Source organism: Stegodyphus dumicola, chromosome 7, assembly GCF_044657685.1.
Source record: "Stegodyphus dumicola isolate Sdum_Otavi_A_Nest chromosome 7, ASM4465768v1".
NCBI lineage: Eukaryota > Metazoa > Arthropoda > Arachnida > Araneae > Eresidae > Stegodyphus > Stegodyphus dumicola.
This window is the reverse complement of record NC_140774.1, coordinates 138,594,564-138,611,013: the sequence shown is the minus strand read 5'-3', so window position 1 is coordinate 138,611,013 and position 16,450 is coordinate 138,594,564. Positions and strand designations below refer to the sequence as shown.

Genomic DNA, 16,450 nt, shown 5'->3' with positions numbered 1-16,450 from the left:
TGACGTAACTGTTTATTACGTATGTATGTATATGTATACCATTCTTACTTCTTCGCCTTTTTGCTCTGCTGTACGCAACTATGTTTAATTTCTGTCATTAAAAATGTTCATTGATATTACAATCTATTTAGGCTTATTTATTTCTTCACATTTCCTCCAGACCGAGTAAAACCGTGATAAAAGAAATCGTACTAACAAATTCTCGTGATAAAAGAAATCGTACTAACAAATTCTGCTTCGCCCGAGTTTTCTCGGGATAATAATTAACTGCAATATATACGAACCCGAGATAACTCGGGATAATCAGGCAAGCGGTTAAACCGCTTCTAGGTTTATGTAGAATTCATGCAATTTTGGGCCCTCTGAATGCATTTTCCCTTGCGATGCAATTTTAATGACCACCAGTCTGTCAATTGGTAATTTGTTGTCGGGATAAAGACATGTTGATTCCCTGAAGTTTTGCATTTTGGTAATAGTTGATGCAGCTTCAGTTGGTTCAAAGATTGATTATTGGAGCCGAAAGAATCCCAAGGTATTGCAAATAAAATATTACACATAACTCAGGTCGTAAAGCCTTCTTATTTGAAAGCACGATCAGAGTTTGATTTTAACTATTTTTAAGTTTTTCGTGTCTTGCCTATATTAGTGCTTCACTTGCGTGTCTTACTTAAATTTGAAAATTATACCTTGAAAACTAGAGAGCATAAATTCTAGAAAGGGTATAAAACGACAAAAAATATGAAATAATCCAAAAGATTAATAAAGGAAGAGGAGATTGAATGTCTAAGATAAATTCCCAGGTAATCAGACCGTAATATATATTTTTCGAAGAGTTTCAGAATTAGTATTTCTCAAACTTTTTCGAATTCGCTATATTTCTACCCCTCAAAGGTTTTCGTGTTACCTGTAGCATAATGTATCTCGAAACGGATGAGAAAATGGCTAATACAACATGCTTTCCTTTCGCCACTATTTGTGTACGACATACATTCAGGAAAATGTAAAAATTATGAATATATTCATATCTGTAAAGGAAGCATAATCCGTTTAAACACTTTCCCGAACATCACATTGATTGAGTAGGATAGAAGAAAATTTCTTTTCAGATAGTCCCGTTTTCAATTGAAATATCTTCCAGATTAGAAGAATGCTAAATCATTCTCTGAGAAAAATTACATGCACTCATAGCTATAAATTGATTAGTTTTTCAGAGATTCATTATTGGAGGACAAAGTACTGAAAGGAAATGTTGACTTTTCTGTTTTGAACAGATTAATTTTTGTCTCATTTTTATTTATTTTACTACTTGCTCCACCATTAGGCACTACACTGATTAATTCTTGTCATAATCGATTTTTATTACTGTTGTCTTAACTCTTTACATTCTTTCCCATTTCGACATTTTTCTCTGTATCTGATATATGAATGCTTGCTTTTAACTAACTAAAAGATCTTATCACCTACAAAGTCGCAGAGCTTTACATTCTTTTTTGAAAGGCATTAAGGGTCTGCTCAGATTTAATAACTATTTGTTTAATAACTATTTGTTAACAAAACTTTAATTGTATTTTAATTTATTTTATCGATATGTATAACAGTTTATAACTTTCAACTATCTCTCGAGAATTTTCTTGGATTTCTTTAGACATGGTTTTGTTACTACCAAGAAATTAACTTTAAATCCTCCTCTACGATGCAGTATAACAAAAACCTATCCGATAATCACAACGATATTCTCATGATAATCATTGAGGTTAGCTGAGGCGCGTTGTCATGTCCATAGTCGCATGTAAAACACGCAAGCCTTTCTTTTATTCCAACCACTTACTTATAAACAGAATGTAAAGATAATAAAAACTAAATTGATTCTAAATTTTCTGTTGTGGAAGTGCTTCTTATTTATTAAAAAGGTCATCGCACATATTTATTTTTTGTAAAATAAAGCTTACTAATCATATTGGGAAAATACATTCAAACATCCTATAAATGTCGACATTTGATAAAATGGCCAAGGTTTTTGTGTCCAGAAAAATGGATTCAAGTTTGAAGTAAACAGACAACAGATCTTTTATCCCGGAATGACGCCCTTTACTCAAATTCTTCTTTACCCCACTGGGAAATAATCGATGATTTTTAGATATGTTCAGAAAATAGCGTCATCTTTCCTCTCCTTTTGGAATCAGAGCTTGGTAAGGATGCACATCGTTTATTTCCCCAAAAGATGTTCTCATCGCAAATATTGAGGTAAAGAATACGTTATTTGTAAAGTTCTCATTTTCACTATTTTTGCTCTAAGTACCCGTTTCTATTCTTTTTAGCTCTTCCATTTCATGTAGACTCTAATTAATTAAGCATCCATCATTTGTTTCTCTTCAAGAATAATTTTTGCTCAGAAAAAGTAAACTTTCAGTTTACTTCAACTAAGGACTATTTGATTCGTTAGACATTTAATCCGTCCATAAAATACGTCTGTTAGCACCAGAGATGCTTTTAGTCTTAAAAAGCACTTTTTTATGCGAATCACCTTCCATCAAATATTATCATCATGTATTATTTTTAAAGCAATTAAGTAACGAAGAATCTCTATGTATGTTCCTTGCACTGTGGAAAAACGACGGTACCTAGAGCCAACAAATATTGAATACACGTAGTTCTGCACCTGAACATATGAGTCTGGAAACCTGAATTTTGAATTTTTATTACTTATATCATATTTAATGAATTTTGATTAACATATAAGGCATTTATCCCGCCTTATTAGCATGCCTTCGTGGTGTAATGGTCAGCACGCTTGGCGCGTATTCGAGAGGTCCGAGTTTCACTTGTCCTGTCTGGGATTATGCCTGTGTTATTTCTATAAAGAAAATGTAAACTTCGCAAAATATTGTACAAGCGGTGGGTTGTCGCTGGTTTATTAGAAACTCGGCAATTCACCACAAATATAAAATACCTGAACTCTATGCTTATACAGCTAAATTAGTAGAAAAATTCTTTGTAAATATCCCTAAGGTCCAAAATCCCACAATCCCTATTCTTAACTATGATTATAATAGCCATGTAAACAGTAAAAGGCTATTAGGGATACTTAGGCACTTTCCCTAGCTTCCTGACTTTCACTTTGTATATATTCGTATTTGTATGTACTTGTATTTCCATGTGTATATGTATATGCCATATATGTATGTCTCAAAAAATTATGAATATATATATATATATATATATATATACAAGAAATTACCTCCAAAAATTTTACAACTTAAAATTAAAAAATAATAATAATAATGTGTTTAATTCTTTTATGTGTGCATTATGATTGGCCATATGCAACTTTTTAAACCCCACTGTGTAACCAGATATTTCGGTGATAATGGACTTTAAATATGCTATTTATTTACATTTTGTTGCAAGAACTGTTTTGCAATTCTGGCACTTCTTTTTACATCATGCGTACTTACCCTTGCTCATAGTTCATCTCCACCTTCGAGGCTACTGGTAGTTCGGCCTAGCTCAGTCTCTATCGGCTTTTCATCTTTTCGATGTTCTTGCACCTGATATGAACTCTTGTCAGTAGTTGCTTATCCTCAGTCACGACTTAGCCATTGAATCTTATTCTGTGTACTATATGTATTCGAAAATCGGCGACATGGTCTACTGAGATAGCGCTGTCCACAAGGGAACCCCATATATAAACATCGTTTCGCATCAGCGAGTCTCGGCGAGGGCATTGCTCATTTTTCATGTCTCCTGCTTCGAAATAATCTAATAGCTCTACAAAAAAAACTCAAAGATTTGAAAGAGAGCAGTGGCAACACTGTTCCAAATAAAACATTGCTATCTTCAGCGGGAGAGACTATTGCCATAAGATAAAATGTAACATATTTATCTTTCAATTTTAATTAACAAACTCGGCTATTTAAAAGCAATATGTTGCCATTGCCGAAAATGATGTATTTCTATTTTTCATGCGTCAACGTGTTGTCATTCGGTAATGTCTAATTTAACTTTCAAATTTAATCTAGAAGGGTAGTGAGTAACAAACTAAGAATTTTAAAAGACATAAACGCAATTCTTAAGAATAGTTTTCTTCTTTTTAATACAGGACTAATGACTGCATGACTGATTTAAATAAAAATACACTAAATACAGAAACTGTCTAATTCGAAATATTAAATATTTTTATAAACTACACTATTTGGACTCGTTGAAATTGTTGTATACTTTTTCTTTTTTATAATAGCTGTTTTAGATTTTTAAAGAAATAATAGGGCAAAAGAGGCAACACTTAACACTGTATTGGGAAGTCTAAAGTTATGCTGTTTTCAAATATTACTCACATATAATCATATATTATATGCGATTTTGCTATTGAATTTTATGCGGTGCAAGTGTGAAGAACGTGATATTTAATAAATAATGTCCAAAAGAATAACAGTTAATAATAAAAGTGCAAATCAAATTTTTGTAAGCCATTTTACTATGACTTAAACAAAAAAGAATAGAAACGTGTACTCCAACACTTAATACTGTATCGGTAATTCTGAAGATATACTGCTTTTAAAGCTTTTGTTATTTTGCTGCTGAAATGCAACTGGCGTAACTGTGAAGAAAGCAATGCTTAATAAAGATAAAAAGACAAAAAGAACTGTGTTCGCAGGAGTAGAGTAGATTAATAACCTGCGATACTTAGAGCATAAAAAAGCTTGGCAAAAATCCTGTGGTGTGACTTTAAAATCTGAATCATTTCAGAATTTCTTTCTTTTTTTAATTACTGTTGGGTCCATCCAAAACTATATGCTAATAAGTCACTCATACACGTCTTTGAAACTCTGAGTTTTTGATTTTGAATGGCAGCTTGCAATTCCAACGTCTTCAAAACACTTCAGTTAAACATCTTATCTTGCCGTAAGGAGATACTTGAAGCAGAAAATAACTTTCAGAATTTCAGCTTCAAATGCTTTCGGCTTCAATGCCAAACTTTGAAAATTTCTCTTAAATAACCTCTTTATTTTTTGAATTAATGTTTTTGGATTAAGAAAATTCAAGGTTTTTTTTATATACAGATTATTAAGTAAAAACTTAGTTTTAAATTTTAAAATTCTTATAAAGGCTTCACCTTTTTTAAGAACCTTTTGTCTTATCTTTAAAGATCGCATATTTTTCATCTTTTACTAGCATTATATTCAAGAAAATATAACAAATCTAAATATTAAAAACACTTCAAAAATGCGAGTATCAATGAAAATATTTAGGCTAAAAAAAGCGGTGAACAAACAACATTAGAAGAAACATCTAAATATGTATAAGACGAAAGAATGTTTCATATCTTTCTGTAAAAAATCTCAAAATTATCATATTGGAAAGAATTGAGGATTTTCTTTTAAATTTATTATTCTCCTTTGAAATATTAAAACATAATTGTCGAACTACACGCCTACACACATACATCGAGAGAGAGAGAGTGTGTCCCCCCCCGAAAAAAAGATGATGCGTTAATTATAGTTAAACACTAATAGTAAGCATTCAAATCGTCAACGATTGATATCAGTGCATCGCTCGATTATGGATTATCTGACGCATCTTATCCAGGCAGCTTTCGAATATTGTTGAATGAGCGTAACGAGTTCATTTGTAATGTTCAAGGAGTTTTGCCTCACAGTTTTGCTCACGTCGTCATAAGAGGAAATTTCTAAGTTTCAAATTCAGTAATCTCTAGACACTGGTCACGGGCTACCCAATGAGACAGTAGTAAGGGTATTTGACTACTGTTCCGAAGGCATGGTTCGAATCCCGGAGACGTTTTGGATACTATATATATAATTTCTTTGGGGCATGGAAGCACTCTAAATATACGGCGAGATAAAGTCCTTTCCTGTGATTTGGTATTAGGGGAAGAGAGTGACCCTCCGATCCCTCTCCAGGGATACTTCCTTTTTGAATTGGGACAGAACTGAACAAAACTCGTGCTGTCACCCGTAAGAGACTCAAGGCTCATGAAAAACGACAGACGCAAAAAAAGAAAGGAAAAAAAAATCTGAAATGTTCCAGATTTTAAATTACATCCAAGGGGCGTTTTTTAACGTTTTGTGTGTTACCTTTATTTATTAAATATCATGTTCTTTTCACTTAAACCATAAAATTTAGTTCAATAGCAATGTCGCAAAATAATTTTAAAATGAACATATCTTCAGAATTTCCGACACACAGTTCGACGCTCTGAAGATAAAAAGGTTTTTCCCCCGTAGAGTGTTGGCATTGCTCGCTTTTAAATCGTTGAGTTTGTTATTCAAAAATTCGTTAAAGCTTTAATGAAATCGATAATAAAACAAATTCCAAATTTCAAATTTGGGATTTCAGGTGCCCATATTCGCAATAGGATTACGTCCTTCAAAATTATATGGCTCTAGATACCGTTGTTTTATCACAATGCGAGAAATATACATAAATTTATGCAAATTGTTCATTATTTAATTTCTTCGAATATAATGAAGGACTCTAACATTTTGTGGCAACAGTTTGAAAAGTGAACCGTCATTTATAGAAGGCCGACGCAAAATGCCGAAACGAAAGTAATAGTCTTTCGGGACTCAAACCCCTTTGGACTAAAAATTACACTCCTTGCTATGATAGCATTAATGAGTTTCTTCTGAATATGACAGACAGATGAGGTACAACAACAATAACTCACATATATTCTTTAAATTCAGCCAATCGGAAGTGATACCAGGTAGTTTGAAATAGCACGATATCTTGAAAACCATTACAAAGGCATTATATTTGTTCTAACGTGCCGAATTATGACGTGTAAAGCTGCCACAGTTTACTTGGGACCTATCGCAATTTAAGGGCTAAAGAAAAAGATTTTTTTAAAAAACATGTAAGCTCACATAAACGTTTAAATCTATCTAAACGGTACGAAACATTTGTTCTGAAGCTGTCAAATTTATCTAATAGACTGATGAAATTTGATAGCTCTTAGAAAAGATAACAAGAAAACACAAAGTATTCGAAATGCGCCAAAAATGAGGGTCGAAAATCTATTTTGATTACAGTTAATATAATCCTATAGATAACACTCCCAATGTAAATACCAAAAATTTACGATAACACAAGACAGCATGAGGCTCCGGAAAATGTGTGAAGAGTAAAAAGCTTCATAGATATTGACTTTTAAGCAATGAGACGACTGAACTGTGAAAATAGCGAAAGATCAGCAGGCAATAAAGGAAAAAAATAATTGTAAAGTTGAGGAAAAACTGCATCCTACAGAGAGACATTTAAATTGTTTTAAATATCTCCATATTTGTTATTAAGAACACCATCCGCGTGGGCAGCGACCGATAAACTGGCTGCACGATAGATATCATTTCGGATACGTAATGCTTCTGAGCACTCAGTATACCAAAATTATTCCGATAGACCCAGAACCTCAGATAACCGTAGAGCCAAACATATATCAGTGTTAAATCAAGGAAGTGTAAATGTGAAGACGACAGAAAATTATAATCTTAAACCAGACATTTTACAGCCATGGTAACATATAATAATGCATCATCCCTCAGCCAAATTACAAAGCTGTTGCATGCTCAGAACTCTGAAATCATATGCATGGACAATATTGATGCTCATTTGTAGCTGTTACACTACGTGCGTATATTACGTAAGCATTTTTCAAAAAATCATGGATCCGTGAGGAAATCATTCATCTCTCTGATTCATACAGACAACTTCGACATTATGCAAAGGCTCCTACACTAAGTCATGGGAATAAATGTTGGGCGGTTAAACAAAGCTCTTATTCAGTTACTGAGTTTATGGTGAAATATGATTTTCTGTCCAGGGAATTCGTGACAGGAAGTTTTTATCCTCTGCGGATTCGAGAGTTCTTGGGAGAAGACATGCTGCGATGTGTGTTTCTATTCTGCATGATATTTGTATCATTCGAACCAAATGAAAGCAAATATGCATAGCGTTGATCAAAGAAAAATACAAATTATTAATCTAAGAGAAATACAAAATGTTGATCAAAGAACTTTTAACATAGTTATCCTTGATTGAGATTGTTTGTAACTCATCGGCGCTACCCCCGCATGTTTCATTATATAATGACTTGATAAATATCCGTGAATAAATATCTGTAACAATTACTGACGGGAGACCACATTACCCTAAGCCGCATATGAAATCAGTATTCTAATATTTGCCGATTAAATCGTGCACAGCTAACCCTGAACACAAACTTAACGTAAAAAGTAGGTCTGACGAAATTGGCGTGATGCACAATGTTACAGTACTCAATCGAATGCAGGGCTTAGATTGTTTTTCTAACACACCTTAAAAACTCACAACGTTGTTTCTGCAGAAGTTCTCATTTCTATTTTTTCCCCGGTGAATATGTAATCAATTAAAAAAAAACGCCTAGGAGAGAAAATGCGCGCTTTGTTCCACTCGATAAATGTTTTTAAGTACTAGCTGTGGTGTTACCACATCATATGGAAACATGTACGTGTATTATATTGTGAGTATTTCTTAACACGACTGAAACAATGGTATCTCTGTTACTTTCTATGTTGCATACTCTTTCAACATGTGTTGGTCTGTGTCTTTTGGAATCTCGTGCTATTGTGAAATCTGGAATACTGGAAAATTTTGCAATACGGATACTTAACTGTAATCATGCATTATAATCCTGTACCTTTATTTTCATTTATTGAGAGCGCATATCAATCTGCACTTAATTTGTAAAATCATAGAAGATTCTTCGCTCTGCGAGTTCCACGAATTACCGCTAGTTGGTAAAGTTACTTAATAGACGCTCCATACATAAAATATCATTAATTTTAAAGCAAGTAAAAAATACAGAATACCATATGTGCAAGTATTTATGCTATATTATATGCAATAAGAAAAATTTGTAATGAGATATATGCTGCCATAAAAAATATTTACCTTGAGTTCTTCGTTTTCTTGATAGAGATCTTGAGGTTCTTCATACACGGGGCCCACTCCGTTGAGCGAGAAAGAAGCTGTGACGCCCCGGGCTCTTGCCCTATTATCCCAGACATCGCCCTGACCTTTAATAACTCTGTAAAACTGTAAGAAGAAAGAAATTTGTGACTTGAACTAGTATGTAATAATTTTGACGCTAGAAGTTAGAAGAATCTATAGCCAAGTCCAATGATAGTGAATTTATGATACACGTGTTTACAAGGATATGAGTTCAGAGTTCAGAGTGATGCGCATGCCCTTGTCATCAGTGAAGGTTTTCTCTGTTTCAGATTTTGCATTTATTTCAGCAAGTTGAATTATATCATAATTATTTTATATCTTTTTAACTAATTTCATCCCCTTTAATAGGCTTGTGGTTTTACGAACAATTTTTACCCTCTTGCGAACTTTTGCGAGACGTTACTGTGGGTTTTAAGGGATTAAGCGTCACCGAAACTGACAGAAGAAATCGATTGATGGATGAAACTGGTGTTGCTTACTTGAGGTTGAAGTGCCACAAAGCAATCTAGCTTCAGTTTCAGAAATAATGATTAAAAAATTCATTAAATGAAGTTTTCAATATATTGTATAACCTTTTTTTAATTAAATTCAAAAGTATTATTGAAAACAGAGTATTTTTTGTTTCTTTAATTTCGTTATCAAATGTGCATAACGTTTGTTTGTATTGTATGGTTTATGAATGGTTCTTTTTTTGCTTTTTGTTACTTCCCTATATATTTTTTTTTTTTTTTTGTTTACTATACTGTATGAAATTGTTTGGAATAATGAATATTTTTTCTAACATCATCTACACTATTTTACATATATCTGAGATCACATTATTCATTTTTCAATTTTTCGAAGTTTCTATTTATTCTAAATACAGTTTTATGCATGATATGACCGTTTCTTGAATAAACGGCTATACTTAATAACAAATCAAATTAAACTTAAATGTTATTGCCAATCTGTATTGTACAGATATTTGGCGCTTCTAATCGACAGTAAACAAGTGAATGAAGCACCCATGAGGATCAGAACTTTGACCTCCATGGGCGCATTAGCACAGTGCCTGTCAAAAACCTGTCAAAAAATGTCGATCACTATCCGAAACGAAACTTGTTTACTAATGCGATGCGATATCATTTGATCAAATGCTAACTAAAGAACTGCCCAGGCGATCTAGTTGTTACCTGACTACCGTTATTGATTGGTTCGTTTGGAATCCCGGAGGAGACATGGATGTTTGTATCTGAACGGCAAGGGGAAACTCAAAATACATAGCAAGCCGAAAGTTCTCTCGAAAGGCTGGTGGAAGGGAAAGAAGGAAGGGGTGTTCTTCAAAACTGGGGTAAAAGCTTAAGAATTAGCAAGCCTTGGCGATAACATAACATATAAATTTAGGGGTACAGAGGGGCCAATCCACATATACTAATTAAAGAGTAAATCGAAAGACCTGTGCTACAGGCTTCAGCATACTGGTTCACAGAGTGATTTATATTTCAATTACAGCAGCACAATAGTTGTACAATATTCAGCGATTTAAGAAAAAATATATGCACTTTGTAACATTTACGTACAATATTCGCTGTTCTAAACATTTACAGTATTAATTATAATCAATAAAATACTTTTATAAACTTTATTATAATTATATTTTTTTTCCTTTATAAACATATGAAAACTCTTTTGGGAAATGAGGATGGAAAATAAATTTGTCTTACAAATATCTCCTTAAAAATCTATTTGCTGAAGTTTACGTAACCTAAAGAATATGCAGTCTGATTCTACCTCAGAGGATTGCAGGTTTCGAATCTCGTTATCGACGATGGCTTGCTTATTACTTTCATATTATTTCATCTGGTTTATCAAAGAAAAGTTAGTCGCATAGTTCTTTATTTAATTTGTAAAACATAATAATTTCTACTGTTCAGTTTCAACCATAAGATTATATTTACCTAAGCATATTAGTCATACATCGAAGGCACCTAAAGTTAGAAACCTAAATCGATAACCATTGCCATGTTTATATCAATGGAAATGATCAATTCTGTTAAGTCGAGCACACGCGATAATAAATAGTTTCCAGTTTTCAAATACTTTTTTTTTACGGTTTAAATCTCTGCTGCTTCTTCTGGGATTGGATTACTTTAATTACGACAAAGTCTATTAGAGCTATGTCCCTATGACGTATATCTACTCCTGACTTCACTCAGACTTTCGGATTGAAACTGACTGATGTATGTAAAGGGTCTCACAATAAAAATGCTACGATTTTAAAAAGTAATAAAATGAAAACTATTTCAGAAAAAGTAAACTTTCAATATTATTTTGAAGAACAATTTATGACATTATGTTCGAAATGAAATATAATGTGTCTACCTCGACTTGTTGCACACGAGCAAATTTGATGAAACCAATTTTCAATGAGTGTGTGCAAACATTCAAGCTTAATGCAGAGTTCGATGTGCATTTTCAATGCTTCAAGGGTTTTTAGTTTGTTCGCATAGGCTACTGATTTCAAATATCCTCTCAAAATGAGTAAAGTGGTCTAAAAGATTTAAATAACTTCTGGGAGGCCAGTTGCATTTAGCGAAATTATCCTTCCATCAAACAGTTTTTGCAATACATCGATAGTGGCGTTTGCAATGGGACATGCTGCACCGTCTTATTGGAACTGCATGTCCACGGAATCAATGGCTTCTAAATTCCCCCCCCCCCCAATTTATTATCATAAATCGGTATTGCTTGCCAGTCATAGTAAATATATATCCTCCCCCCGTTTTGGAAACAAACTGGTCCGATGATGCTTACTGTGCCATAAACCAAACCATACAGTGACTTTGGTGAATACAATGGCTTCTTATGAATCTCTTGTGGATTATTTTCACACCAAATTCTGCACTTTTGCTTGTTAACATATCCATTCAAGCAGAAAGGAGATTTATCTGTGATGATAATGTTTGGATAGTAACCAAACGTTTTGAAGCATGTAATTATCCATCATAAATTTTCAGAGCATACACTAAAAACAAATAAAATTTAATGATAGTGATAATTGTTTACACATTGTTACCATTTTTTTTTAAAAATCATATAATACTTATTGGAATGTCTTTTACTTCACATGTGGAGAGCTCGAAAAATCTCTTGTATCTAACCTGTTGAAGTTTTGTCATTCGGATATGCCATTTGTGTCTGTATTCTGCATTTAAACCTTTGATACTTGATTTCAGAAAATGCATATGGGAGTTCGAGTCACATTACAGCCCAGCAATAATAGCAATTTCAATTTCCCTCAAGGTTTCAACATTTATTACTGTTTATTAAAGTAATTGGTTTAATATTTTAAGAAAGAAAGAATTTTATAAGGTAGTTGTAAATTTAGAGAAATTAAAGAGAATATTTCTCTGCTTTCATGTGATTATAGCTGTCCTTTTTGAGAAATTATATTCCTAAATGCTTTATTTTTTTATTTACGTACGCGTAGAATAGCCATTGTGTTTTGCATATTAGGTTCAGATAATATTTTATATTGAAAATTTAGTAGGAATTTAGAGACTTAATATATCTTTATATACACATAGTATCATTTCGAAATTATTTATCGTTAGTTTGGAGTTTATTTATATTTCTGAATTTTAATTTGCAGTTTGTTATTTTTAATTCATGCACAATTGGTAAAAGTGTTGTAAAATGAGGGCACTTGACGTTTTATTTCAATTTTACACTTTACTAAAACGCCTATCTTAAAAGAATCCGTGTACCTTAAAAAAAATGCTTGATCATAGCAAAAAGCGACATAGACTTGAAGGCGACAATGATAAAAAATTATTGAAAGATAACAATAAACGCATTTATTGAGCAAATGTAAATGTGTTTATTGTTGTCTTTCAATCAGTTTACTTATTAATATGACGTACAGCTGCTTTTGGCAGGAAATGCATAAAGCTATTCAGTCTGAAAAGGATATTATTGTCGAAGCTGTCCAACAGAATCTGCTGTCAAATATTCTGTAACCGCTTAGCAGATTTATGTACGGATTACGTGAGAGGATTGTAACCGGCATGTACCATTTGTGTTTGACTACGGAAAGCTCTGGAAATCTTATAGGCTAAGGAAAGATCAATTGAGTTTTTGTACTCACTTCTGCAAATGAATGGAGCTATGAGGGCCATCTTTTTATTTTAGCCCCCTTATTAGGCGGAAGGCACAGTTCGACCGGAAATGCTTCACTTCACAGCTATTAAAAATTATCCGAGGTCTTTGCCTTTCTACTACTTAGTCCTGAGGCGATATATAAACATACCACGTAGAATTTGGAGACTAATGGCAAAAGGCGAATCATGCTTCTGACTAGGATAAATGATGAGTAATAACTCATCATTTATTACCCAAAGCCTCGTGTATTTTATAATCCCAAAGCCGAAACTGTCAGAATACAGATTTCAGACAGTGCAGTAAATGATCTCGGGGTAAGAATGCCAAGGAAAATGTAACACTCTGCAGACATCTTTGCAGTGTTTTCACTATGAAGAGACATGTTGAGAAATCATTCTTGATTGGTATGATAACACTGGCAATGCAAGGAATATCGAAGACATATCTTGCGACTGACAGATGGCCGCGTAGAATAATTAAAAAGTAAGTGATATCATAGGTAATGGCTACGCCAAAAATTACACCAGGTTTGAAAAGTCAAACAACAAGAAACAGATTAATATTTGTAAATTTCGCAGAACTAGTTTCGATGGTCTAACTGCAGAACCAATTTCCTCAGCTGCCAAAGTGCAAATGAACGAGATAAGATATGGTGAAGATAAGATAAGAATGATTGAAAAAACGTTAAGCTACTGGCCTTGATGAGACAAGAAAACTAAAAAATTTCCTTAAAGGCTGAAGGTAAAGATGGATTGGAATTAGGATCATTAACTAAAAAAGAAAGATTTTTTTGAATGTAAAATGCCCCTAGAAAATCTAATTCACCAATGAAAGATGTTTTCCGAATAATTTTGGCTGCAGAAAAATGGAACGTGTGATTTTTTGACCAACAGGATTGGGCACCAGACGATTTCTGTGTTTGCTTTTTCCTAACATATGCCTCATGTTTTTAACACGAAATTTCAAGGCTGCCTTAGTTTGACTAGTGTAACCACATTGGCAAGGAATCCTATGAATACTTCAGGAATTCATATCTAGAACGGAGTCCTTAGGTATGGAACTGGAAATTTTATTGATAGGAGATAAAAACGACTCGAAAGCTAAATTTCTGCAAAATACGTGCAATTTTACAGTTAATCGATAGAAAGAAAGAAATGACAACAGAATTCGTATAATCTTCTAAAACGAGAATGTGTCTTTGCTCGCACTTCTGTCTTTGCTCGCAGGTAGCTGAGGAAGATGGCTCTGTAGTTATACCACCGAAACTAGTCCAACAAAATTTACAAATATTAAACTGATTCTTGTTGTTTGACTTCTCCAATAATCATTATTCGGCGTGTTATTTTAACCTAAGCAATACCCATTTCATCTTTCTATTAGTTATGAAATTGCTTGGATTCTCCAGAAGTTTAATTTTCAAGTCAATTTCTCGCAATGGTTAAAATTCCATTTCTGACTTAACTTCTTGAGAAATTTATAGCATATCGTAGCCAGTGTAATTGAGATACATCAGCAAAATTATAGAGCGTTAAAGATTCCTATCAAGGAACATGAATCTTATCTCCAAAAAGGCGAAATTAACAAGTTTTCGATAGCTAATCATTGTTTGAAAATTAATCGGAATTTTGACATTGGGTCTGCAAAAATTATTCAAAAAGCTTCTCCAATTGCTGAATTGGATTTTCCTGAAGCGTTTCACATTTACAAAGATTGAAAATTAATCAGAAGATTTGAAAATTAATCAGAATTTTGACTTTGGGTCTGCAAAAATTATTCAAAAAGCTGCTCCAATTGCTGAATTGGAGTTTCCTGAAGCCTTTCACATTTACAAAGATTTATCATTTTAGTTAATGACTTGTCCAATCCAGTCCTTCCTAACGCTTTTAAAATTCCATTAAGTTAATTTTTCGATTTCATTAGTATTTTTGATGACAGATGACACTACCTTCTCGGTCGCTTAACTTTAGAGTATAGAGACGACCGTTGCGTCCACTGCTTTTGAGTCTTGGAGATTCTTTCGCTCCTGATGAAGAGGGATTTGCACCCATGTGCCCTCGAAATTGAGATATTGTCTAAATCTACACCAAACTCAAGGTTGTTTGTTGCGTTACAAATTTTATGTATTTGCATTTTAAGATTAGAGATCCTGGATGATTTTTCTAAGTACCAGATTGTAAGCATAGAATACATTTTAATATAATATTCATTATATCAAAATACATTAAAATATGTTCTGTCGGAATTTAAATTTTTAATTTGAGTTCACGTACTTTCTGGAACGAGTTATGTTAACAAATTCAAATGTGAAATAGGGAATAGGGAAGTTTATTTTTATTCCTTTCGCTAGACTTTTACTATGGAACAGGCGTTGCCTAGCAACACCATCATCCACCTTTATTTTAACTCCGTTGTTTTAATCTTCCCTAGAAGATCGATTTGTTGGCTACCGAGTTGAACTCTTATTCTATTATTCTGGGTTACTGGAGAGATTCGTCAAAGCACAGATGTATATACCATTATAAAAAAGTGTGAAACATGTTTTTTACAGGACAAAAAATTTTACAGGACAACTTGAACATTCCCTTTAAGCTTAAAATATTTATAATAATATGCAGCTTAATTTTATGCATAGCTGTAAAAAGACATTGAAATTTAGAGTGTAGGTAAAATTTATTGCGCATTCTAATACGCACAAGATGTTTAAAAATGCTTATTATTTTAGCAGTAGAATTATAGTCTTATTCTATTAATTTCATCAGCGAGGTACTATTTTGCGTATTGATTTATAGTTAAATAATAAAAAAAGGAAACAGGAAGAAAAAATTTCGGATGCATGCATTATCATTAATAATCAGGATCACAGAAGAACACTGTCTGATAACATTTTGTTACGTTCCACTCATAAAAGAAAGGCAATCTTGAAGCCGTCATATAATGGAAAATGGGGAAGGAAAGAAAGAAATCAAGCAGAAAAATACAAATGAGGCGTAAAAAAAATCCTACAAGAACTGAGCAATATAAGAACACTTTACAAATAAGAAAGCCGACAGGAAGGTAAGTTCAAGAAAACTGAAAGAAAAAAAATAGGCTAACTGTAAAGAACTCACTAAAAATCTATAAATAACGAGAAACATTAAAAATTTGCTGTATATATTAGAAATCTATTTCAAAGTAATCGAAAAGGAAAAGCAGCCAGAAAAAATTATACCATTCAGTATGAATCCGAAAATATTTATAGCTTTAAGGAACTCTCGAAAACTAGGATATTGAAGTAATCTTTTTAAAGGAAATTCCGATTCTTCTT

The 16,450-nt window shown here is 33.0% G+C and overlaps 1 protein-coding gene across 1 annotated transcript in view; it reads right to left on the bottom strand.

Moving 5' to 3' along the window:
* LOC118188104 (putative G protein-coupled receptor CG31760) overlaps window positions 1-16,450 on the bottom strand; it is a 367,683-nt gene that overhangs the window by 16,456 nt on the left and 334,777 nt on the right. The window contains exon 13 of the mRNA XM_085820854.1: window positions 8,947-9,090. Within this exon, the coding sequence (XP_085676980.1) occupies window positions 8,947-9,090 (144 nt within the window). The remainder of the gene's footprint in view (window positions 1-8,946; window positions 9,091-16,450) is intronic.